Here is a 25,331-nt window from a genome sequence, read left to right on the forward strand (position 1 = left end):
ATACAAAAATAACAAACAACGAACGTGAAGCTAATGAATAATAGCGCTGACACAAAAACACTACACATAGACAATCACCCACAACCCACAATGACAAAACAGGCTACCTAAATATGGTTCCCAATCAGAGACAACGACTAACACCTGCCTCTGATTGAGAACCATATCAGGCTAAACACAGACACAGACAAACTAGACATACAACATAGAATGCCCACTCAGATCACACCCTGACCAAACAAAACATATAAACATACAAAGCAAACTATGGTCAGGGCGTGACAGTAAGTAGCTCCGGGGAAGATTTGGCCTTATGTACAGTCCTTAACAGCTCCACAGTCCTTAACGATTACAAGCATACCAATAACATTATGTAGCCACCACTATGCTCGAAAACATGGAGAGTGGTACTCAGTAATGTGTTGTATTGGATTTGTATTTAGGGCATAAAGTGAATTGCTTTGCCACATTTTTTGCAGTATTACTTTAGTGCCTTGTTGCAAACAGGATGTATGTTTTGGAATATTTGTATTCCGTACAGGCTTTCTTCTTTTCACTCTGTCAATTAGGTTAGTATTGTGGAGTAACTACAATGTTGTTGATCCATGCACAGTTTTAACCTATCACAGCCATTAAACTCTTTAACTGTTTTAATGTCACCATTGGCCTCAAGGTGAAATCCCTGAAAGGCTTCCTTCCTCTCCGGCAACCGAGCTAGGAAGGACATCTGTATCTTTGTAGTGATTGAGTGTATTGATACACCATCCAAAGTGTAATTAATAACATCACCAAGCTCAAATGGATATTCAATGTCTTGTTTTTTAGTTTTTTTTACCAATCTACCAATAGGTGCCCTTCTTTGTGAGGCCTTGGAAAACATCCCTGGTCTTTCTGGTTGAATCTGTATTTGAAATTCACTTGTCAACTGAGGGACCTTACAGTTAATTGTATGTCTTGGGTACAGATGAGGTAGTTGTTAAAAAATCATGCTAAACACTATTATTATACACAGAGTGAGTCCATGCAACTCATTATGTGACTTGTTAAGCACATTTCTTCTTAACTTATTTAGGCTTGCCAAACAAAGGGATTGAATACTTATCGACTCAAGACATTTCAACGTTGACATTATGGGGTATTGTGTGTAGGCCAGTGACAAAAAAACTAATATTGTGGAGGGCCGAGTATCTGAAGATTTAGTTTTCTCCTTTCAATTAGGACTTAAACAACCAGATAAGAGGAGTTCCTTACTAATTAGTGACCTTAATTCATCAAATGAATACAAGTGTGGAGGGAAAACCCGCAGACACTCTGCCCTCCGGGGAATGAGTTTGACAAATGCTGTAACACAACAAAATGTAGAACAAGTCAAGGGGTGTGAATACTTTCTGAAGGCACTGTAATTGTCTGCAATGAAGGACACACAGAGAGTGACACACATTTGTGTGCCAGCCAGGACTTTTGCTAGTACACTTTAGTGTTGTCACGATACAATAATTTTTACTTTGATACCAATAACAGGTTTAGTATCACGATACTTGATACCATCACGATGCTACACACTAAAATCAATTTACACACAATACCCATTGTCACGTTCCTGACCGGTTTTCTGTTATTTTGTATGTGTTTGACGGTCAGGGCGTGAGTTTGGGTGGGTAGTCTATGTTATGTGTTTCTATGTTTGTTTAAGGGTGACCTGATATGGCTCTCAATTAGAGGCAGGTGGTTTTCATTTCTTCTGATTGAGAGCCATATTAAGGTAGGTGTTTTCACACTGTTTGTTTGTGGGTGGTTGTCTCCTGTGTCTGTGTTATGTTACGCCACATGGGACTGTTTCGGTTTTGTTTGTTCGTTTGTTTCGGTTTATGTAGTCTGTTCCTGTTTTCATGCGTTCTTCGTTATATGTAAGTTCTTATGTTCAGGTGCGTCTACGTCGTTTGTTGTTTTGTAGTTAATCAAGTATAGTTCGTTTTGTGTCTTGTTTAAATAAATAATATGTCATCACACAACGCTGCATTTTGGTTCAATCCCTGCTCCTCCTCTTCGGATGAAGAGGAGGAGGAAAGCCGTTACACCCATAATGACAAAAAAATGTGGCAAATGTTGACCCTCGAAATTGAGCTCAGGTGCATCCTGTTTCCATTGATCATCCTTGAGATGTTTCTACAACTTGATTGGAGTCCATCTGTGGTAAATTCAATTGATTAGACATGATTTGGAGAAGCACACACCGTTTTATACAAGGTTCCACAGTTGACAGTGCATGTCAGACCAAAAACCAAGCCATGAGGTCAAAGGAATTGTCTATAGAGGTCCGAGACAGGATTGTGTCTAGCCACAGATCTGAGAACCAAATGTCTGCAGCATTGAAGGTCCACAAGAATACAGTGGCCATCATCATTCTTAAATGGAGGAAGTTTGGAACCACCAAGACTCTCCCTAGAGCTGGACGCCCGACCAAACTGAGCAATCGGGAGAGAAAGGCCTTGGTCAGGGAGGTGACCAAAAACCTGTAACTCTGACACAGCTCCAGAGTTCCCCTGTGGAGATGGGAGAACATTCTAGAAGGACAACCATCTCTGCAGCAGTCCACCAATCAGGCCTTTATGGTAGAGGGACCAGACAGAAGCCACTCGTAAGTAAAAGGCACATGACAGCCCACCTGGAGTTTGCCAAAAGGCACCTAAAGGACTCTCAGACTATGAGAAACAAGATTCTTTGTTCTGATGAAACCAAGATTGAACTCTTTGGCCTGAATGCCAAGCATCACGTCTGGAGGAAACCTGGCACCATCCATACGGTGAAGCATGGTGGTGGCAGCATCATGCTGTGGGGATGTTTTTCAGCTGCAGGGACTGGGAGACTAGTCAGGACCGAGGGAAAGATGAATGGATCCAAAGTACAGAGAGATCGTTGATGGAAACCTGCTCCAGAGCGCTCAGGACCTCATACTGGAGCGAAGGTTCACCTTCCAACAGGACAATGACCCTAAGCACACAGCCAAGACAACGCAGGAGTGGCTTCGGGACAAGTCTCTGAATGTCCTTGAGTGGCCCAGCCAGAGCCCAGTCCTGAACCCGATTTAACATCTCTGGAGAGACCTGAAAATAGCTGTGCAGTGACGCTCCCCATCCAACCTGACAGAGCTTGAGAGGATCTGCAGAGAAAAATGTGAGAAACTCCAGAAATACAGGTGTGCCAAACTTGTAGCGTCATAACCAAGAAGACTCGAGACTGTAATCGCTGCTAAAGGTGCTTTAACAAAGTACTGAGTAAAGGTTCTGAATACTTATGTAAATGTAATATTTCAGTTAATTTTGTATTTTTGAAGTGCAAAATTAAAACATATATAGTTTTTGATTTGTCATTATGGGGTACTGTGTGTCGACTGATGGAGGGAGAAAAACAATTTAATACATTTTAGAATAAGGCTGTAACGTAACAAAATGTGGGAAAAATTGAAGGGGTCTGAATACTTTCTGAATGCACAATAGCTACAGTATCTTCAACCTAGCCTACAATCTTGAAAATGCTTGGTTGTTTGGATGACCCAACTGCTGGGTTGCAGGCATTGGATCACTTATTTGGATTGTGTTCTTTAAAAACAGCCAGGTTGGGTGGTTGATGCTGGGTTACCAAAATATGACTCAGCATGTCAGATCAGAAGACTAGAGACATGGCTCATTAGGGGCGTGGTTTTCAGATATTTATTTTTGGCCACACATTCGAGTAAATGTCATTCCGGACAATTTGTTCTGTTGTATTGTCATTACATGTTAAGATTGAACACTAACAGTTTTGTAGTAATGAGGCTTGCAGAGGTGTATGAGTTTCTCAAGAGCCTATGCAAATCCCAATGTTGGAATAGTTACCATTTTATTACTATATATAATCAGCAATGTTAAAGAGATACTTGTGGATTTTGGCTATGACACCATTAATCAACTTCCCCAGAGTCAGATGCACTCATAGATACTATTCTCTGTATCCAGTATGAAGGACGTTAGAGCTAACTTGTGTTAGTGCAATGAATGGAAGTCTATTGTATCTACTAGCACGCAATAAATTACTGGAAGTCTATGGTACAGTTGAAGTCGGAAGTTTACATACGCTTAGGTTGAAGTCATTAATACTTGTTTTTCAACCACTCCACAAATTTCTTGTCAACAAACTATGATTTTGGCAACATGGTTAGGACATCTACTTTGTGCAAGACACAAGTAATTTTTCCAACAATTGTTTACAGACAGATTATTTCACTTATAATTCACTGTATCACAACTCCAGTGGGTCAGAAGTTTTTTACATACCCGAAGTTGACTGTTCCTTTAAAACAGCTTGGAAAATCCAGAAAATTATGTCATGGCTTTAGAAGCTTCTGATAGGCTAACTGACATCATCTGAATCAATTGGAGGTGTACCTGTGGATGTACTTCAGGGCCATCCTTCAAACTCAGTGCCTCTTTGCTTAACATCATGGGAAAATCAAAAGAAATCAGCCAAGACATCAAAAACAAATTGTAGACCTCCACAAGTCTGGTTCACCCTTGGGAGCAATTTCTAAACGCCTGAAGGTACCACGTTCATCTGTAAAAACAATAGTACGCAAGTATAAACACCATGGGACCACGCAGCCGTCATACCGCTCAGGAAGGAGACGCGTTCGGTCTCCTAGAGATGAACGTACTTTGGTGTGAAAAGTGCAAATCAATCCCAGAACAACAGCAAAGGACCTTGTGAAGATGCTGGAGGAAACAGGTACAAAAGTATCTATATCCACAGTAAAACGAGTCCTATATCAACATAACCTGAAAGGCCGCTCAGCAAGGAAGAAGCCACTGCTCCAAAACCGACATAAAAAAGCCAGACTACGGTTTGCAACTGCACATGGGGACAAAGATCGTACTTTTTGGAGAAATGTCCTCTGGTCTGATGAAATAAAAATAGAACTGTTTGGCCATAATGACCATCGTTATGTTTGGAGGAAAAAGGGGGAGGCTTGCAAGCCGAAGAACACCATCCCAACCGTGAAGCACGGGGGTGGCAGCATCATGTTGTGGGGGTGCTTTGCTGCAGGAGTGCTGGTGCACTTCACAAAATAGATGGCATCAAGAGGGAGGGAAAATTATGTGGCTATATTGAAGCAACATCTCAAGACATCAGTCGGGAACTTAAAGTTTGGTCGCAAATGGGTCTTCCAAATGGACAATGATCCCAAGCATACTTCCAAAGTTGTAGCAAATGGCTTAAGAACAACAAAGTCAAGCTATTGGAGTGGCCATCACAAAGCCCTGACCTCAAACCCATAGAACATTTGTGGGCAGAACTGAAAAAGCGTGTGGGAGCAAGGAGGCCTACAAACCTGACTCAGTTACACCAGCTCTGTCAGGAGGAATGGGACAAAATTCCCCCAACTTATTGTGGGAAGCTTGTGGAAGGCTACCTGAAACGTTTGACCCAAGTTAAACAATTTAAAGGCAATGCTACCAAATACTAATTGAGTGTATGTAAACTTCTGATCCACTGAGAATGTGATGAAATAAATAAATGCTGAAATAAATCATTCTCTCTACTAATATTCTGACATTTCACATTGTTAAAATAAAGTGGTGACCCTAACTGAACTAAGACAGGGAATTTTTACTATGATTAAATGTCAGGAACCTATTTGGCTAAAGTGTATGTAAACTTCCAACTTTAACTGTTTCTACAAGCATTCTAGCAGTTACCACAGACTTCCAGGCATTGCGCTAACGCTAGTTAACAATTGCACTAACACTAGTTAGCAATTTCTTCAAACTGCACTCAGAGACATAAAAATGGTATTGATGATTTAATTTTACTCTGGGGAAGTAGATAAACGGCTTCATTGCTAAAATCCTGAAGTAGCCATTTAATATTATATTAGAATAATGTACAGTAATATGCATACATATTCAAGAAAAAAAATTGTAGAGTAAAAACTTTATATGAGGAACAGGAATGACATTTACTCTCACGGACGGCCAAAATAACTATCTGGAAGCCACGCCTCCAATCTTATGATAGGCTGCCGCAGCTATAATATTTTATTAAAGAGGTTCAAAATTGAACCCCTCCCATAAAAAAAGGGTTCCTGTTTGAAACTTTACACAGGCAGCCCAGTATCAGCGTATCAACATCAATCTGCAACACTTTACAAAAATATATGCATAATGTCACAGCGATTCCTCTAAGAACCTTTTCAGAGTGGTTCCTCAAGGAACCTTTTTGACCTGAAAAGGTTACCCCACAGTGGCAATCTTTTGAACCCCAAAAGGTTATTGAATGCTCCTTTATTTCTTTATACACTTGAAAAGTTGACCTATTCGCATAATACAGAGTGAAAAAGCGATGAGACAATAATATCTGTCTAATGCACATCTGATGATACTGCTTTCTCTTCCTGCATCAGATGAAAGGACAACAACCAATCCAGGTAGCTAATCTGTATATAATACAGTGAAACATATTTTGCCAATCATACGTCTGCTGCACAGTGGATCCCATTTCAGCACTCAAGTGGATCCCATTTTAGCACTGTATTATGAAGCCAAGATCAATGATATAAAGAATGATGGGGGGGAAACGTTGACGTACTTTAAATGAAATTATGGGCAGAAAGACAAATTCAACTCCATCTTTCATTAAATCAGATGGCTTATTTATCACAAAACCATTTGATGTTGCCGATTATTTTAATGATTACTTAATTGGCAAAGTGGGAAAACTTAAGCAGGAAATTCCAACAATTAACAGTGAGTCATAGTATTCATGCATAAAAAAATAAATAATGAAAGCATTTTATTTTAGAATTTTGTCAAGTTAAGGTGAGAGGTGGAAAAATTATTGTTATCGATCAATATTGACAAACCTCCTGGCATTGACAACTTAGATGGAAGGCTACTGAGGACAGTCGCAGACTCTATAGCCACTCTTATCAGTCATATCTTTAATCTAAATCTAGAGGAAGGTGTTTGTTCTAAGGCCTGGAGGGAAGCCAAAGTAATTCCGCTACAGAGAAGACCACTCAACATGTACTGCACTGACACAAATGACTGATGATTGTTTTAAAGAAATTGACAATAAGAACATTGAGGGAACTGTACTGCAGCCTCTGATATTATTGAACATAACCTGTTATTAAGAAAACGGATGTTTCATGGTTTTTCAACCTCTGCCATGTCGTGGATTCAGAGCTATATATCTAATAAAACTCAGAGGGTTTTCTTTAATGGAAGCTTCTCTAATGTCAAATGTAGGGTATGGTGTACCGCAGGGCAGTTCTCTAGGCCCTCGACTTCCTATTTTTACCAATGGCATGTCACTGACTTTAAACAAAGCCTGTGTGTCCACGTATGCTGATGATTCAACCATATACGTGTCAGCAACCACAGCTGTCACGCATACTCCCTCTCTGGCCTTTAGGTCACCAGACTGCTGATTATTACACACACCGGTCACCATCGGCACGCACACCAGCGCATATTGACACTCACCTGGACTTCATCACCTCCTCGATTACCTGCCCTATTTATGTCACTCCCTTTGGTTCCTTCTGCAGGCGTTACTGTTTCTGTCTCTGCTTCATGTCATAGCACTGTTAGTGTTTCTTGTTTTGTTCATGTTCCTTTATTTATTAAATGTATTCACTCCCTGAACTTGCTTCCCAACTCTCAGCGTACATCGTTACAACAGCTAATGAAGTCACTGAAACCCTAACAAGGAGTTGGTCAGTTTTGGAATAGGTGGCTGGTTCTGGTTCTGAACACCTCTAAAACTAAGAGCATTGTATTTCGTACAAATCTAGGGATATGATATGTACAGGTCTATATCAATGTGTTCACACTGAATGAGCTTCTTGAATAAACATATTGACTGAATCACACATCAGACATGGCTACCTTGTGTTTTACAAATACTTTGTGTTTAACTCTCACTCTGGGAGGAAGACATGACAAGCGCAAGTCATCAGACAGCCAAAACAGTCATGCAGTAGGAATTGGATGACGATCCACACCGACCGTGGTTCCTGAAAGTAGCATTTCCTCTTAAAAAATTCAATAACCCAGTGAGTCTGAATCACTCACTCTGAGGACAGCCGATCCTACTAGGCAGGCAGCAGTGCTTTGGCCATGTCTGTGAATTGTCACTAAACTAAGTGTCAGGGTGAGAACAGAACGACAATGTCTCCACAGATACATGCAGTGGTGTAACGTACTTAAGTAAAAATACTTTACTGAACTACTTAAGTCGTTTTTGGGGGGGTATCTGTACTTTACTTATATATTTTTTTACAAATTCTACTTTACTACATTTCTATAAATGTTACTTTTTACTCCATACATTTTCCCTGGCACCCGAAAAGTACTCCTTACATTTTGAATGCTTAGCAGGACAGGACAATGATCAAATTCACGCACTTAACAAGAGAACATCCCTGTTCATCCATACTGCCTCTGATCTGGCGGACTCACTAAACACACATGCCTTGTTTGTAAATTGTCTGAGTGTTGGCGTGTGCCCCTGGCTAACTGTACATTTAAAAAACTAAACGTAGCATTCTGGCTTGCTTAATATAAAGAATTTGAAATGATTCACACTTTTGACACTTAAGTATATTTTTGCAATTACATTTACTTTTGATACTTAAGTATATTTAAAACCAAATACTTTTAGTAAAATACTAAAAGTAAAAGTCTATGTGACTTTCACCTTTTACCTGAGTAATTTTCTATTAAGGTATCTTTACTTTTACTCAAGTATGATTTGGGCACTTTTTCCATTACTGGATACATGTACTGAATGTAAACTACAGCAAGCACTATCAGTATACATTTGTTTTAAAGGACTTCAAATGACAAAGTACAGCTTAAAGCCAGACTTAGCAAGTCCAAAATAAAATGTCACTTTTATTCTGGTTTTAATATCTCAATGTATAGATGAAAGATTAATTTGTCATTTGGGTCACTTCAAAGTGAATATTTAAGGTTTCACAAATTATAACTACAACAACTTTGTTTACAAATTACAGGTCAGATTTCTCAAGGTAATTATGACACATAGGCCTATTGATAATTTCTCTCGCACACGTTCAATCTGATCCTCTGATCCATCCACGACTACAGCAAAACATCAACAATAAATATCTAGCTATCTCAATCTCATTACAAACAAGACTCATTATAAATGATAATTGAGTGATACAGAAGGGTAATTTAGCTGACAAATGCATGTCTTATTAGTAAATAATATTGTCTCCTGGCTGTCAGTGTGTCTGCCTGTCTGTGCGACAGTTGACTATGCACAGATTTGGTCTCTTGTTACAAAGTTGCTTTGATGTTGCTAGCTTGAGATTCTGAATGAAAACTGGAATTGTGGGCAATTTTCATTCAGCAAGGGATTGAGAATATTTTCCGAGTGCAACACTTGCTAGTTGGACCATATTTGAGACTCCTCAGCACGACCAGTGCCCGCATGCTGGACACTATAGATAATAAGCACGAAAGCCAGCTCTGTCTATTGGTAATTGAAGAAACTAACTAGCTAATTTAGCTGGCTAGCAAACAGATAGATCCGCACACACATTGCTTGCAAATGTGTATAGCCTACCGGTGGGTGATTAGCCCACAAACAAATAAACGTTAGAGGTACATGCAAACTTTGCTGGAGTTGCTAGCTAGCTAATTGTTTTCCTCTTGGATGTTGCGTTTACTATTGCAACCTTTTGATGTCTAATTTATTTTATAATTCAACCCTATAGTTTTTGAGTGTCGACTTTTCCAGGAAAGCGTTTGCACCGCAAGATATAGCTGATACAAGCTGATACAGTGCTACCTTTGCACCTTAGTTGGCGACCAATATTGTTTAACCTGTCTATGTAAATTGGAATTATATTTTACTGCTGTAACGTTCATAGCTGACTCCACTTATACATTTTAATTTTTATAATGTAGTGGTCTACATGCTTGTTATAGGCTACAAGCAAACGAGAACACCTGCTGTCTGATACGGACTGATCATTGGCGGCTGGCCCAGCGGCCGCTTGATAAGTCTCAGATAGAGCACGTTATTACGTCTTGCCTGGGTGTGTTTACATTATGTCTTGCCTGTGTTTGTCCCCCCGACAGTTTGATATTTCAGAATCACAAATTACGCAAATGAGACCTAAGTCTGGCTTTAATGGGAGGATACACACTAACTGGATTAGTTAGGATTTAGACATTCCTAATGCAGTTATAGATGTTGTTCTCCGTGGTTCATTACTCCGCCTTCATAAACTGGGGGATCTATGTCATCTTTGGTCATACACTATAAAAAACTCTTAAAGGGGAACTTTTCAGAACACAAACAGAACATCAAAACTGCAAGGGTAAACACAATTCACAGACACAGCCTTTAACGACTGAATGTTGAATCAGCTATAAATACACAGTTAGCTATGTTCTAATTGTTTTCCCTTGCCATCTAAACCAATGAGGCCAGCAGTCCAGTGACTGCGGCACAGTGATGTACCACATCACTAGAGAAAGGCACTGACAGATCCAGCCAACTGCCTGTTGAACGCTCAACACACTCGGCCAAAAAACACAGAACAACCAGGACCCGAACTGCTCGTTGCAGTTGCCTGTAATGCTGTCGGCAAGGCCACTGTGTAGGCTGTGGAGTAGAGCTACAGTTATACTGACCGTATCTGACATTTGTAAATGCCATCATCAACCTTGTGGCATTACAAAATAAGTTAGCATTACCTATCCACATTAAATACCTACATGAGCATGACATTACACAGACATAAAATGTTAATGAGCATTTGCCCCCTATGTGGTACATGTACACTAACATTCTAACTTAGAAAGTGACACACTGAAGTTACCTGGCAAGTAATTACAAGTGAATGCATGTTATTATGAATATAATAGATACCATGCCGGATGCAAAGTATGGTAACAAAAAGCTACATTTGTCTTTAGACTCTCTCCATTGATGAAGTATTTAGGTACTGTATAGACATGTCAACATAACTAAGGATTAGCATAGCGATTTAACACAAGGACTCTTATCGCTCAGTCTGATGGGGCCCCATGTATGATTCATGCATTATTCAAATGACACACATTATAGTCTACCGTAGTAAAAACAATTCTTCATATAATTAAGTAAATGTCTACCTTATAAGAGTTGTTTTAATAGCATGAATTCAAGGAAATAGCACTGCATAGAATGAATGACCTGACCTATTATCTTTATGGCACAACCATAAGTGAATGCAATGCAATGAGGGGGTGGGTATCTATCCACAGCATCCTCTGTGGAAGGTGGGGAGCCTACTCCATTGCCTCAGGGCAGAGGAATAGTTAAGAATATCATATTGCAGGTAAAAATGTCTATTGAAACACTCTTGCTCTACCTGTGCTATGGGAAGAGATGTTCAAGAATGTGTCCGTTTTATTTGTGCCATTATTGACTATTCATGCATTCTCTAGACAGTTTATTCAGATGGTTGATCATCTGTCAAAATGATTCCAGCTATAATGAGCTGGATGTTCAATGAAATTCAAAATTATTTCAAAAGATAAAGCCCAGTTAGTAAAGTAGCTTCAATCTATTACGACTGAATAGACATAAAGCACGAGGAAAAAAGATTGCAGTTTTGAAACTGCAGTAGAAGTGCAGTAACTGCAGTCTAGTGTGGTATTTTGGACCCAGTAATTGCAGGTACTGCACTGCAAAGTTACTTCTGTAAAGAAACTGTGTTATTTTGGACACAGTATTTGCAGAATACTCTAGGTATACTGCAATGTACTGCAGTTATTTTGCACTCTGACTGCAATCTTTTTTTCGTAAGGGTGAGGTTAGCCGCCTACATACACAGATGACATGCAGAACATGTTCTATAATGAAAATAACTTACCAGACAGACACGACTTAGGACCAAGCTGAAGAGAAGAAAGCCCAAACTGTGGAACACTAGAGTGGCTCCCATCCCGTTTCAGAAAGCAATTTTTACAGACGTTGATGCTTCAGTTAAAATGACTTCATCTACTTTTAACTGTCTCCAAAAGCGCTAGACATGTTTCACTCCATCTGTCCTTTCATTATGGTATTGATAGTGGCTTGTAAAATCATAACTATAATCTCTTCGCTTTCCCTCCCTCTTTTTAAATCCGCAACACGTTCAAACTGAGCCCGCTCACTTTATTTCTCTGCATCTGTCTGTTTTTTTCGTCTTCTGAAATTACATCCACATGTCAAAACTATTTATGTCGCTCTCGTTCTGCGGTGGGAAGTTCAAATGATTCTTTGTGGAGAAGAAACCAGCGCGGTATTTTTAGGTCTTTTTAGTCCTTCAGACTAACTTAAACACTTCAGTATGGAGCTGTGCGCCTTTATGCCATACCCCAAACGTTCTTTTTCACTAACTCAGTCCAAATGTTAATTGGTAAGTGTTCAAACTCATACAAAAAGATGTAGCTAACTTATTAAAAGATGTGTCCTAAGTTAATTAATTTAATTTGCATATTGTGCACAACGCATGGCTCATCATGTCATCTATCACAGTAAATAACTAAAGCCAATTTTATTCTATAATCATTTCACAGAAGAAGCTTGCTTATAATGACAGATTTTAGCATACAAAATGCATCTCAAGACAAAGCGTCAAGTCAGTCATAAAATTATGAACTTTTTCCTAATAAGATTCTTGCTTTGGCGAAACATCTTATCGTTGGCTGTCCCCCCAGACATTAATTTCGGACCAGAATAGTTGGCCCATTCACACTAATGATCAATCTATACATTGTATCGAACTATAAAAAGTTTAACTTCAGTTATACCAGTCTATGTGGATGTATCAAATCCCAAAACGTAACGCGATTTACGCATGGTGATTTAGACAGTCCAAGGAAAACGCCAACTCGGCTATCAAGATCACACTTACGCTATTTGAGAGAAAACAAACTGATTCATTTCACCTATTTCAGAACCACCTACATCTAAGAAAGGCAGCTTCCTTTCAAATAGTTATCCCTAATATTCAACACGGCTCCAAATGTTGACGGCAGAGGCTCGAAATCAGTTGTGAGTAATGTGGATGAAAAAGGGGATGGAAAGAGGCAGGTATTAGACAGGCGCGTGAAAGGATCTCATTGGTCCGCGCTCTCTTGCTTTAGATTAAACCACGACTCTAAAACGACATATTTTGTCACCCCTTCCACACAATCTCCACATTCAACCGATTTCTGAGTGTTGCCAATTCATTTCCACAAACATCTTTAACTGTATTTGCCATCGACACATAATGCATAGGAGGAGTAAAATGTTCCAGAAACATTTTACATGTTATTATTTTTTCACTAGTAGCCTACTGTACATATCCTCTACATCCGGGTTCCCCAATACGCGGCCTGCGGGCCAAATTCGGCCAGCAGGTGATTTTATCTCACTCATCATTATTCACGATTTATTTAGGACTATCTGTGGTAGCATTCACATGATCATAGAAGTGTTTAGAAAAATATTCTATTTTAATTTACAATAAAAGTGACTCCAAAATGACACAATACATGATTTACAATTCATTTCTATTGGGCACAAAATAATCTGAAACACAACCAAAACCAACAGCAAATGCATCGGTTTGTGTCAAGAACTGCAATGCTTAACAGTTTCGCGTGTGTATCAAGAATAGTCCACCACCCAAAGGACATCCAGCCCATTTGACACAACTGTGGAAAGAATTGGAGTCAACATGGGCCAGCATCCCTGTGGAATGCTTTTGACACCTTGTAAAGTCCATGCCACAACGAATTGAGGCTTTTCTCAGGGCAAAAAGGGGGAGGAAGAATAAGCAAAATGTCTGACACTATTGGTTCATCAAATGGTTTTGTTAGAGGAGCATCTGTAATCGATCTATGGCAGTTCTCTTGCATTGTTAGATGGTCAACACATTCAAAATGACAAATTCAAAGAAATATTACATCGGTCAAGGTCAGCAGCTAAGTCGGCCTACTGTACGATCACAACCGTAAATCTTACTACTTACTCAGTAGAACAGATAGGCAAATAACTACAGTATCACTTTATAAGAAAACTTGCCAATTAATTTGGTAAAAAAAGTACTGAGTCAAAGCATATTTTTATAGAAGCTTGCATGTAGCCTACCACACATAAAGTGAAAAGGAAACATGAGTAAGTTATTGTCTTGGGACATGCTGTGAGGGACTGTTGATTTGGAGTAAGATACCATCTAATCCATGGCTTCTAGTTGAGGTATGTACGTACGGTCACTGTGGGGAGGACATCATCGATGCACTTATTGATGAAGCCAGTCTGTGCTAGCAAAATAGTCCTGTAGTTAAGCATCTGGGTCATCTGAACAACTTCCTTATTGAGCGAGTTACTGGTAGTTCCTGCTTTAGTTTTTGCTTGTAGGAAGGAATCAGGAGGATATAATTATGGTCAGATTTGCCAAATGGAGGGTGAGAAAGAGCTTTGTACGCTTCTCTGTGTGTGGAGTAAAGGTGGTCTAGAGTTTTTTTCTCCTCTGTGTGGTCTACAGCTTATCATGAGGTACACTACCTCAGGCGACCAAATCCTCAAGACTTCTTTAATATTAGATTTTGCACACCAGCTGTTATTGACAAATAGACACAGACCACCGCCCTTCATCTTACCGGAGGTAGCTGTTCTGTCTTGGCGATGCACGGAAAACCCAGCCAACTGTATATTATCCATGTCGTCGTTAAGCCACGACTTGGTGAAACGAAAGATATTACCATTTTTTATGTCCCGTTGGTAGGATAGTCTCGAACGAAGCTCATCCAGTTTATTTTCCAATAATTGCACGTCGGCCAATAGGACGGTATAGGCGGGTTATCAACTCGCCGACAAATTCTCACAGGGCACCTGGATCTGCATCCCCTGTATCTGTGCCGTCTCCTCGTGCGAATGACAGGGATTTGGGCCTGGTCCGGTATTAGCAGTAAATTGTTTGCGTCCGACTCATGAAATAAATAAAAAATCATCCAGTTCGAGGCGAGTAAACACTGTTCTGATATCCAGAAGCTCTTTTTGGTCATAAGAGACGGTGGCAAAAACATTATGTACAAATAAAACATTTGTTTTTTCAGCTGTTTGAACCTGGTGTACAAAACTGTAAAGTAGGTAAAAGATGCAAAAACAAAACTTATGAACGGAAAGCATAAACCTAGCGCACATAGAGCATATCTACAGCTTATTAGACTTGCTTTCAAGTAGAATGATAGATCTATAACTTACATTATGTGAATTTGGCCGGGTTCTACTACGCTATGTGGAATTGTTTTAATGTCCCTAGCTGCACAATGTGATACAAGCCAGTTTATGAGCTTGACCGACTCATAGCCTTTTCACATTCATTTATCATCATTGAAGAGTTCATTTATACACTTTATTTGATCAATTGATGACTTTTGTTGTCTTGTAGAGAAAGATGTACTCCTAATAAAGTGATTTGAAATAATATGCTCTGAAAATGTTCCTTGATTTTTTCTACCAACGTCTCTTTTACATATGAACCCTGTATACACATCAATACACGTCAATATACTCTAAACATATCAATATACACATCAACATTCACATCAATACATAAAAAGCAAAACACAATCTTTCAAAATTCGTCATTGGACCAATGTTGGCTTTTAACCTACTAAACATTGCCTTCTGATCCAACCCTGAGGCTTTCTTTCCACATACTAAAGCATCATGCTTTCCACACGTCGGCTAATAGGACGCTCTTTTTTGTCGATGACATTGGTATTTTGGTATTTTATTAGGATCCCCGTTAGCTGTTGCAAAAGCAGCAACTACTCTTCCTGGGGTCCACACAAAACATTAAACATAATACAGAATTATATAATATAGAACATTAATAGACAAGAACAGCTCAAGGGCAGAACTACATACATTATTTTATTTTTTTACAGTGTGCTCTGAAATGATTGACACCATGATAAAGATGAGCAAAAATGACTGTATACAATAAATAATTCAAATAGTTAGCTATATTGTATACTCAAAAAGATTGGGAAATTATATTCAATTGCTCAGAGAAAGATATTTTGTTTAACAAGTAATCTTTTTTTCTAAAAAAGGTAGCAGTCCTGGGGCCCTTGTTAAGATCAACGGTATCATGAACTTTACCCAGTACCAAGATATTTTATTTAAAAACCTGGTTGCCTCTGCCAGGATGCTGAAACTTGGCCGCAAATGTATCTTCCAGCAATACAGTAACCTCAAGCACACAACAAAATCCACAAATAAATGGTTATGGAAACAAAATCTACACTTTGCTATGGCCATCTCAGTCTCCGGACTTGAAACCAATGGAAAATCTGTGGTTTGAATTGAAGAGGGCAGTCCATAAATGCAGACGAAGGATAACAAAGATTTGGAAGGATTCTGTATGCAGGAATGGTTTAATGTGTTCTCTAACTCATTTTTTTTAAAGACTCAGTGTCATTCTCCTCTCAAGGTGAGTAATTGAAAGGTATTGAAAGCAGGGGTGTCAACAATTTTGACCCATACCATTTTGAGAAATAAAAGATGACTTGTTAAACAAAATATCTTTCTCTGAGCAAATGTATTATTATAAAGGAATATAATGTCCCTATTTTTTGGAGAATAAAATATAGTTCAGTACTTTACTTATTTATGTTATTGTCATTTTTGCTCATCTTTATCAAGTGTGTCAATAATTCCGGACCCCAGTGTACATATGTTTCCAATGTACATTATGTTGAAGTTAAAGTAAAAGCTCATGGTCCTCCAGTTTACTTCATCCCTCATCCTTTCTAATGCTTTGTTTTGGCATTATTTCTCTGCCACAGAGATATGAGGTAATAGATGGTAATAAACCCTTAATTACAACATAATACTTTGGCTTTAGCTTATCTCTCTAATTATGATTTCATTATTGTTCCAGAACAACAAACGAGGCGAGGGGACACTCTCTCTGAACACCACAGAACAATAGTTGAGTCACACCTCCAGGGAATGAGGACCTAGGTCAACTCAATCTCATATGAAGGCAATTCTTATTGCCTTGGCAGCTCACCACTCTGAACTCCCAATGGGAAATGAAGAAACAGGAAATATGATCCAAGCCGGACAGGAAATCTCTGAATCTTCCCCCAAGCTGGAAAAAAAACGATGTGTTTCAAACAACCTGATTATTTCATAAATTTATTATGGCAGCCTATTCTGGTGTGTCCTTTACCCATCAATAATAGATTTTTACCCAACAACCATTTCCTCACAGGCTTACTGGAGGTCAGCTGTAGCCGATAGCCTGGCACTATAACTTGATTATATCCAAATATGCAGCAATTTTAATATGGTTAGGGAGAACATTAATAGGGTACAACATGCAACCCTCAACTAAACTTGATTTAATTGTAGTTTTGTGTGAACTTCATATGGAGGCAGAATGCGTATTGCTTACTGAACCAGTAAACTGTATACTAGAGAGTGAATATTTATTTAGTGGTATTCAGTAATGAGACATCAGGTCATTTACCATATCCTGCCCAGACATCCAGACAGATGCGTTAAACACCCACACCAGCTAAAATATATTTTCAGCTGGAAAACGATGCCTAGAGCTTACCGATCATGTTGCACAACAAAATAAGTAGTCGTTTGAGTCTAAGTATGATATATTGGGGCTTGAAGTGGAAAATCCAAAGTGGGAACATAAAGTAAGAAAATACAGTGCCTTGCAAAAGTATTCAACCCCCTTGGCGTTTTTCCTATATTGTTTCATTACAACCTGTAATTCAAATTGATTTTTATTTGGATTTCATGTAATGGACATACACAAAATAGTCCAAATTGGTGAAGTGAAATTTAAAAAAACAACTTGTTTCAAAAAAATAATAAAAAATGGACAAGTGGTGGCGAAAACTTTCACCCCATTTGCTATGAAGCCCCTAAATAAGATCTGGTGAAACCAATTACCTTCAGAAGTCACATAATTAGTTAAATAAAGTCGACCTGTGTGCAATCTAAGTGCCACATGATATGTCACATGATCTCAGTATATATTCTGAAGTTCAGTTCTGAAAGGCCCCAGAGTCTGCAACACCACTAAGCAAGGGGCACCACCAAGCAAGCGGCACCATGAAGACCAAGGAGCTCTCCAAACAGGTCAGGGACAAAGTTTTGGAGAAGTACAAATCAGAGTTGGGTTATAAAAAATATCCGAAACTTTGAACATCCAAAGGAGCACCATTAAATTTCTTATTTAAAAATGGAAAGAATATGGCACCACAACAAACCTGCCAAGAGAGGGCCGCCCACCAAAACTCATGGACCAGGCAATGAGGGCATTAATCAGAGAAGCAAAAAAGATACCAAAGATAACCCTGAAGGAGTTGCAATACTCCACAGCGGAGATTGGAATATCTGTCCATAGGACCACTTTCAGATGTACACTCCACATAGCTGGGCTTTACAGAAGAGCGTCCAGAAAAAGTAAGCAAACACATTTGGTGTTCGCTAAAAGGCATGTGGGAGACTCCCCAAACATATGGAAGAAGGTACTCTGGTCAGATGAGCCTAAAATTAAGCTTTTTGGCCATCAAGGAAAACGCTATGGCTGGCGCAAACCCAACACCTCACATCACCCCGAGAACACCATCCCAACAGGGAAGCATGGTGGTTGCAGCATCATGCTGTGGGGATGTTTTCATTGGCTGGGACTGGGAAACTGGTCAGAATTGAAGGAATGATGGATGGCACTAAATACAGGGAAATTCTTGAGGGAAACCTGTTTCAGTCTTCCAGAGATTTGAGACTGGGACGGAGGTTCACCTTCCAGCAGGACAATTACCTTAAGCATACTGCTAAAGCAACACTCAAGTGGTTTAAGGGGAAACATTTAAATATCTTGGAATGGCCTAGTCAAAGCTCAGACCTCAATTCAATTTGGAATCTGTGGTATGACTTAAAGATCGCTGTACACCTGTGGAACCCATCCAACTTGAAGGAGCTGGAGCAGTTTTGCCTTGAAGAATGGGCAAAAATCCCAGTGGCTAGATGTGCAGAGCTCACAGAGACATACCCCAAGGGACTTGCAGCTGTAATTGCTGCAAAAGGGGGGGGTGAATAGTTATGCACGCTCAAGTTTTCTGTTTTTTTGTTTTATTTCTTGTTTGTTTCACAATAAAACATATTTTGCATCTTCAAAGTGGTAGGCATGTTGTGTAAATCAAATGATACAAACCCCCCAAAAATCAATTTTAATTCCAGGTTGTAAGGCAACAAAATAGGAAAAATGCCAAGGGGGTGAATACTTTCACAAGCCACTGTAGCTATTTTATTCTGATCAGTGGATGAAGGTGATCGGTGAAATGTCAACACAGCTGGGACACCTCATTGTTTCTGGAGACACATTGAGCATGGTGGCGCTACAGCAAGAGTGCAGCTGGCTAGCTAGCTAGCAAGTAGCAGTTGCTCGCTAACTATACAAGTTTGGCTGGCTGGCTGGCTAGCATAGCTAACTGTGCAGTGAAGTAAATCCATATGAATTAAGTTAATTTATAATTCAGTGAGTAAACCACTGTTTTACCAGTACTAACACTACCCCATTGGCTTAGCTTTGTCAGCAAACGCAAATTATGCGTCATAATTATGTCTTGTCCTTACAACGTACCTGAACTGTAGTTTGCAAGTTTTGATATTACTTTGCAGCATCGTGTATCACATTGGCCAGTCAGCACATTCCCTTTGACAGCTAGGTTCATTACTATAGAGACTCCTTTCAGTTTTGGTTTTAATTACTGTAGCTAGCTAGCTTGCTTTCAAAGTTGAGAGATTGGATGTATGTAGGTAGTGAAATGTGTTCATCCCTCAATTTTTGCACTTCTGTGTTTAGCAGAGTAACATTCTGTCCTATCCAACAATCACCAAATGTGAGAACTAATATTGTAGCTGCCTATTTTCCATTTTCTCTTAGATTAACCATCCCCTCTCTGCTCTGCATGGCCACAGAAGTAAAACCATGGCCAGACAGACTTACAGGACTGAGGACTCCTGGACTGTGTGATGCAGACCAAGTACATAGCCTGAACCAAGCAGAGGCTGAGCAAGCTGGCAATATTGTAATATTGACATAAAGGGAGGATGTGGATGAAATTGTAAAAAAATAAACACAGAATGGACCATGTTTATATAACAAACTACAATTACAAGCTAAGCAAATAATGGAATGGAAAATAAATGATTATAATGTACAGAAAGCCCAGATGTTCATTTTCGTCTACTCCTGCGCTCAGGGTCCTATCACACATTGACCACATGAGGGTTTCCTATGTTACACTATGTTTGAGGGGGGCCACATTGACATTTGTATTGTTTTGGGGATCCTCATGAGCACCACTGAAATTATAACCATGTCTGTGTTCTAACGAGCTACAACTTCCTCCTCCCTTAGCTATAACCTTTATTTCAGTATACACATTCTGTTACAGGAACACCGGTGTTATTGTTTGGCGAATGCAAGCTAACTAGTGATTTTGTACTCAATACACATCAACAGTGTTCTATCTGGATGAAGTTTGATAAAACTAAGTAAATAATAAGGAACATAAAGAATGTTTTTCAAAATGCATACTGCCGTGCTCCGAGCACTCATGTTGGAGCACGGGAGAGTCGGAGTATGAGTCAAAATCAAAGTATACGAAACAGAGAAGAGAGGGCACTTCTCGAATGCGTACTATGTTTGTACATATTTTAAAGAATGCATCGATGCAAGCTTCAATGTTAAGTACGCAAACAAATATGACGCAACCACAAAACAATTACTCAAAATTTGGTGAAAGCAATGGCGGCCATTATTGTAGCAGAAGCGAGAGAAAATAAACTCAGACTTTGGAATTACATTTTTTAAATTTTATTGGGATCCCCATTAGCCGACGTTAATGGCGACAGCTAGTCTGCCTGGGGTCCGACACATAGCAAAAACAAACATTACAGACAAAAATACTTACCAATTTACATACATTAGAACTAGGTCAGATAAGGGAGAGGTGTTGTGTTGAGGTGTTGTTTTATTTGTTTTTTAAAGCTCATTTTGCTGGTTGCTTGAGTCATTTGACCTGGAAGGGATTTCCATGTGATCATGGCCTTGAATTCATTTTGGATTTGGGGACTGTAAAAAGACACCTGGTGGCATGTCTTGTGGGGTAAGTATGTCTGTAAGAGCTATATGAAAATTGATTATACAGACAATTTTGACATTTCAACATAATAATATACATATATATGTACTGTATATATATATCTATATAAATACTTGATGCAGTTAATCTCTCATCAACCCTCAACCAGGAAAGACTGGCATGCATGTTGTTGATGTTAGTTCTGTATGTGCAGTTCAGGGCAAAGCATGCTGCTCTGTTTTGAGCCATTTTTGCTAGGTCTTTCTTTGCTGCACTTGACCATATTACCAGACAGTAATCAAGATGGGACAATACCAGAGCCTGAACAACTAGTACAGTTGATTTGTGTCAAAAACGCAGAACATCTTTGCATAACAGATATACCCCTCCCCGTCTTCACCACAACTTTAGCAATATTACTTGACCATGATAATTGACCATCCGATTTTATACCTAGGAGTTTAGCTTCCTCAACTTGCTCAATGGTCACACCCTTTATACACAACTCCAGCTGAGATATGGTTATTGGAGAATGTTTTGAACCAAATACAATGCTTTTAGTTTTAGCTGTACTTAAAACCAGTTTATTTTAATCACCCATTATGATACTGACTGAAAATCCTTATTTAGAATTTCAGTGAACTCACTGGCTTTGGGTGCTGACATGTAGAGTGTGGAATCATCCGCATACATAGTCATTCTAGATTTATGTAAGACCAGTGGCAAATCATTTGTAAAAGCAGAGAAGAGTAACGGCCCAAGACAACTGCCTTGAGGGACACCGCAGTGGACATTTAGCATCTGATGTTAGTGAAGCTTCCATTGAAGAACACTCTCAGGGTTCTATTGGCTAAATAACTGTCCAACCATGTGATGGTAGGTGATGTAAAACCATAGAAAGTGAGTTCCTTCATTAATAATTTATGATGAATAACATCAAAGGCTGCACTGAAATCTAACAATACAGCTCCAACTATCATCTTATTTACCATTTATTTTAACCAATACTTCTCTATGCATGTTGAAAGTCAGTAGCTAACTTGTTCTCTGAAAAATACCATTGTATTTGGTCAAACTTAATTCTATCCATCAGTTCAATAAGAACAGGCAGAAAACTGATTGGGCGACTGTTGGAACCAGCAAAGGGTCCTTTACTATTTTTGGCAGTGGAATTACTTGAGCTTTTTTCTAAGCCTGTTTTTTCACCTCTCCCACAAGAACTTGACTCAATTCAAAACATTATTCTGTATATTTTATTATTTTATATTTTATACAAAAATATGTTGTAATTTCACTTATTGAAAGGTTTTGTTATAAGTTACCCATCAATTTAAATGGACGAAGGCGATTAATTGGGTTTTCTGCACATTATATGATTTAAGGTACTCCAAAGTCTTTTTTCTTTGTGTTTTATATAATTTATCTTGGTTTGTTAATGTACAATAAATGGTCCATAGTTCATGTCTCATTCCCACAATGTGAAAATGTAAGTGTGTCTTCCAGTCTTAATAAGGGCATGCAGCAGGCAGGAATGAGGCAATGGATGCAAAAATAGTGGTTTCATTTCCAAAAAAGGATATTGATGATAGCAGTGGTTAGGATAGAAAATATTGTTGGCAAATTAAGCAAAAAGGACAAACTAACAAGAAAGAAATCTAAATTAAACTGAACTCAATCCAGGAGTTGGTATACCTTTGGACAAATCTACAGCCTAGTAGTCTACCCATCAGTACTCAGAGATCACTGGCAATGCCAGGTAGAAATAGGGCCTACCTTGCGCCACTACGTGGGGAAAAAAACATTGACTCAACCAATTATAACTGGTTGAAACTTCATTTACAAGCTGAAGGCTATACAAACGTATAGAATATAGAAGCAGACGCAATCATAACATCACATACCATCTATGTATTTTCAGTACTAGAGATCTCATTTAAAGTAACTGTCCAGTAAAAATGAAATTTTTAAAAGGTCATATTCTGTTTGCTCCTACCCACATAATATTGTTCAATTGTCCTTTACTTGGCCAAAGCATACATTTCAGAAAAAACATTCAGTAAAACCTACATCTCAAAATTATTTTTGAAACAAACCGTTTTGCATACTGACATCATCCTCTTTGGCAGTAGCCTATGCCTAGTCCCCAACAACCAGTTGTTCCGGTTTTCAGTGGATGCCTGAGACGTGACTTCCACATTTGGAAGTTAAAGCGACACTCCATCTTAACTCCTCCTCCACATTTACTGGATTGATTGAGCAGTGCAGAAGAGAACCTCCCATGACAGTTGTTTGTCTTCTCGTCAAGGCCAGTATGTAGTGGATCTAGTTTCAGACATTTGCTTTTAAGCCTGCTACATTAGGTTACTTTGGCCGAGACAGGCCTGAATGTGATTGGTCTAGCCACTTTTTCCCAACTTCTCCGCCTGGGAGTAGTGATAGGAAGTTTGGCTCTTTTTGCTGACTCTGATCTTTTCAATTCGTTCAGCCAAAAGAACAAATCTTTCGACTCAATTAGTTAATTTCAGTCAGTAATGCACAGAGCACGCAGGACCCCCTACCGGCGAACGATAAACTGAAAAATAATAAAATAAAATAAAATAAGGGGCTTATTGGAGCTTTCATTTATAACTGAGACAATAAAAGTGTGCTTCAAAAAATGTACATTTGTTGATATAGACATACAAATAAGATTATTTCTTGATACATTTCGAACAAGGTCTCGATGTGGCCGCAACCAGACTAGATTGTGAACGACTCTTGGTGGAAAGCATTGCTTGACTGCCATGAGGGTGATAAGCCCAATAGCCTATCGTTTGTAAACTGCAGCACCCCAAATGATTCTCTCTTGAGTTCGAGTTTGTTGAGCTGAAGCTGTGTGTATGTTATGGTTCTACAAAGATGTGTCCATCATAACATTCAAAAATCAAATAATTGCATTCATTCTTTCACCATGTGATCAATTGACAGTTATAAACATGTATTTGTCTTCTCTATGCTGCTTGCAGCATGAACTATTTGACAGTTGTTGGCCGCTGAGCCTGCTGTAGTCATTGCGGCAAGCAGGTCAAACAAATGACTAAAATGAACGAGTCACTCAGAAAAAAACGAATCATGGCTCGTGTCAGTCAAAAAAGTTGTTCAAAAATAACAAACCGTTCGCGAATTGCACATCACTAGTAGGGAGAAGGATCCTTATCGAGACTGGGGCAGACACAGGCTCAGGAGTGCACACTCACTGCACATTAGCAAGCTAGCTAGCAAGCCAAGCAATCCACAGCTGGTGTTAGTAAAAAGGACAAACAACTACACTTCAATATCTAAAATGATCATTACACAGGTGCAACTTGTGCTGGGGACAATAACAGGCCACTCTAAAATGTGCAGTTTTGTCACACAACACAATGCCACATATGTCTCATGTTTTGAGAGAGCGTGCAATTGGCATGCTGACTGCAGGAATGTTCAACAGAGCTGTTGCCAGAGAATGTAATGTTCATTTCTCTACCATTAGCCGCCGCAAAAGTCGTTTTAGAGAATTTGGCAGGACGTCCAACTGCCCTCACAACTACAAACTATGTGTAACCACGCCAGCCCAGGATCTCCACATCCGGCTTTTTCACCTGCGGGATCGTCTGAGACCAGCCACCCGGACAGCTGATAAAACTGAGGGTTTGCACAACTGTGGAATTTCTGCACAAACTGTCAGAAACCTTCTCAGAATAGCTCATCTGCGTGCTCGTCGTCCTCACCAGGATCTTGACCTGACTGCAGTTTGTAACTGACTTCAGTGGGCAAATGCTGATGTTTGATGGCCACTGGCACACTGGAGAAGTGGGCTCTTCACAGATGAATCCCAGTTTCAACTGTACCGGGCAATGGCAATGGCTTTGTGTGGGTAAGCGCTTCACTGATGTCAATGCTGTGAACAGAGTACCCCATGTTGGCGGTAGGGTTATGGTATGGGCAGGCATAAGCTAAGGACAATAAACACAATTGCAATTTGAATGCACAGAGATACCGTTACGAGATCTTGAGGCTCATTGTCGTGCTATTCATACTGCTCATGTTTCAGCATGATAATACACAACCCCATGTCGTAAGGATCTG

General features: G+C 39.3%; 1 protein-coding gene across 1 annotated transcript in view; it reads right to left on the reverse strand.

Moving 5' to 3' along the window:
- Positions 1-12,013, reverse strand: part of pth1r (parathyroid hormone 1 receptor) — a gene marked incomplete at its 5' end in the record, with an annotated part of 94,403 nt that extends 82,390 nt beyond the window's left edge. The window contains one exon of the mRNA XM_055884190.1: positions 11,936-12,013. Coding sequence (XP_055740165.1) covers positions 11,936-12,013 — 78 coding nt within the window. The remainder of the gene's footprint in view (positions 1-11,935) is intronic.
- Between the last annotated feature and the right edge of the window lie 13,318 nt (positions 12,014-25,331).

The sequence above is a fragment of the Salvelinus fontinalis genome, chromosome 26, assembly GCF_029448725.1.
Source record: "Salvelinus fontinalis isolate EN_2023a chromosome 26, ASM2944872v1, whole genome shotgun sequence".
Taxonomy (NCBI): domain Eukaryota; kingdom Metazoa; phylum Chordata; class Actinopteri; order Salmoniformes; family Salmonidae; genus Salvelinus; species Salvelinus fontinalis.